We start from the raw sequence: 2,034 nt of genomic DNA on the forward strand, positions 1-2,034 counted from the left end.
CGTTTGCTCAATTGAATGCCCTTTATCTGTTTCTGAGGTCAATCTGAATTTGTTTACCTCTTTTGTCTTTCAGTTAGTTTGAAAGTTTGAATATTTATTTGCATCCTCTGATTTGCAGCACAGGTCATTTTGTACAAATGCTTTCAAAAAAAGTTATTTTCAGTTCCATTAACACCCTCTTTTAAAGTGTCCTTGAAATATCTCACAAAAGCGGAGTCAGTATTTTATTTATTTAAATCAAAAACAGAATCACAAAATGTGGACACAGACAGTCATGTTGTCTCTGCATTAGTGTTCCTTAACCATTTCTTACATGATGAAACAATCGAGCTAAATGATGATGATGAGCCACCCCATTGACAGTCTCTTTAAAAAGATATAAAGACACAGCCTCCCTCTATCAACATTTTAAGCACATGAATTATTATATTGTCAAGATCAGGAACTGCAGTGAGCCAACACAGAAAAATAGTTGATCAAAACATTCTGCTGCAATGTAAAAACAGAACAGAATGAAAACTAAACTAGACCTGAAATGCCAGTAGATTGTTTTAAGCCAACACAAGCATTTAGTTCAATGTTACTTTAGAATGACGGAAAGGTCATTCCCACATTCTCTGCAAATTATAAGACTAATTATACTTAATTTTACTCCTAAATTTGTGTCTTTATCAGATTTACCTTATACTGTAGCTGCATGGACCCTGGACGTACTGTCTGTGAAACACTTTGGGCTTTATTTCACATCAGTTCACTTTATTTTCATTCAGAGCTAGAAAAAAAAATCTAAAACTGTCTCGAGGGTTGGGGTGTCCAATACAAAGCAACTCAAAAGGAATAAAGGAAGTCAAGGGAGGAGTCTAACCTTTGAGCTTAACCTTTGATTGGTCAAGGCTGTCCTTGTCTTACTGGTCTATAAGTAAGAAATCTTCATAAATTCAGACTTGCAATCGTCACTTTGGGCATTTCTGCTGATGGTAAAACACTGGATATATTGACAATATGGCAATGAAGGCTACAGTCACTGTGTTTCTGTTTTTGAGTTTCTTTGGATTGAACACCAGCTTTTACAGAAAACACTATTATGTGAATTCCCCAATGAGCTGGTCAGATGCACAGGAATACTGCAGAAATAACCATGATGAGCTGTCCACCACGAGCTATAAAGAACTGCAAAAACTCTCTGGTTCTAATTGGTACTGGATTGGACTTCATAGAGATGCCAACAACCCAAATCTGTGGAGATGGAGCGGAGGTGAGGAGGCAACAAATGTCGTCTGGGGAAGCCAACCATATTATGTGAATTATAAATGTGGTTATGTCTATGTGTTTAAGGTTTATGAATATTATTGCAATAGTAATTTACCATTTTATTGTATGAGCTATGAGCTGATCGTGGTGCAGCAGGAAAGCACATGGGAAGAAGCCCTGCTATACTGCAGACAAAACTACACCGACCTGGCCATACTAAGCTCAGATGAACTTATGACAGAAGCGAGCGATAAGAGCACACGAGCCCTGACAGACGATGTTTGGATTGGTCTGCGCTTTCTAGCTGGTCACTGGTTCTGGGTGAATGGAGAAGATATTGGCTATAAGTTCTGGTCTGCAGGTGGAGAGCCCCAGTGTCCTGCCATGGATCAGCGCTGTGGAGTTTATGATCGAACACAGAACATTTGGAAACCCACAGACTGTGAGCGGAGACTCAAATTTCTCTGCGTCAAGAAACCATGGAATTAAAATGGAAACTTTTCAAAGCATATTTTAATAGTTAATACAGATGTAGATTAACTGCAATGCATTGTGATAACAATAAAGTATAGTATAGTTTATTTTGAGTGAAATGTTGTTAGCTGCACTTGCTTTTAAACGTTACATTTGTAATAACAAAAATATCTGACATAGTTTTTTGTTGTTATACACATATTCAGACCTGTTGTTGGCTGCTAACTTCAAAAATTCCACATAGACTTTAAAAACAAAACAATCTTTCTGTATGAATACTAATTTATTTTACTCTTTATTTATTTTGCT

At 36.9% G+C, this 2,034-nt stretch overlaps 1 protein-coding gene across 1 annotated transcript; it reads left to right on the top strand.

The window, feature by feature from the left end:
• Positions 1-1,138: 1,138 nt before the first annotated feature.
• On the top strand, positions 1,139-1,740 carry LOC307118466 (snaclec purpureotin subunit beta-like; the record flags this gene model as incomplete). The annotated part of the gene is made up of 2 exons (XM_079804091.1): positions 1,139-1,255; positions 1,336-1,740. The coding sequence occupies 2 exons, from the start codon at positions 1,139-1,141 to the stop codon at positions 1,738-1,740; spliced, it is 522 nt and encodes a 173-aa protein (XP_079660217.1).
• Between the last annotated feature and the right edge of the window lie 294 nt (positions 1,741-2,034).

This window comes from Gobio gobio (assembly GCF_949357685.1).
Source record: "Gobio gobio genome assembly, chromosome: 2".
NCBI classification, from domain to species: domain Eukaryota; kingdom Metazoa; phylum Chordata; class Actinopteri; order Cypriniformes; family Gobionidae; genus Gobio; species Gobio gobio.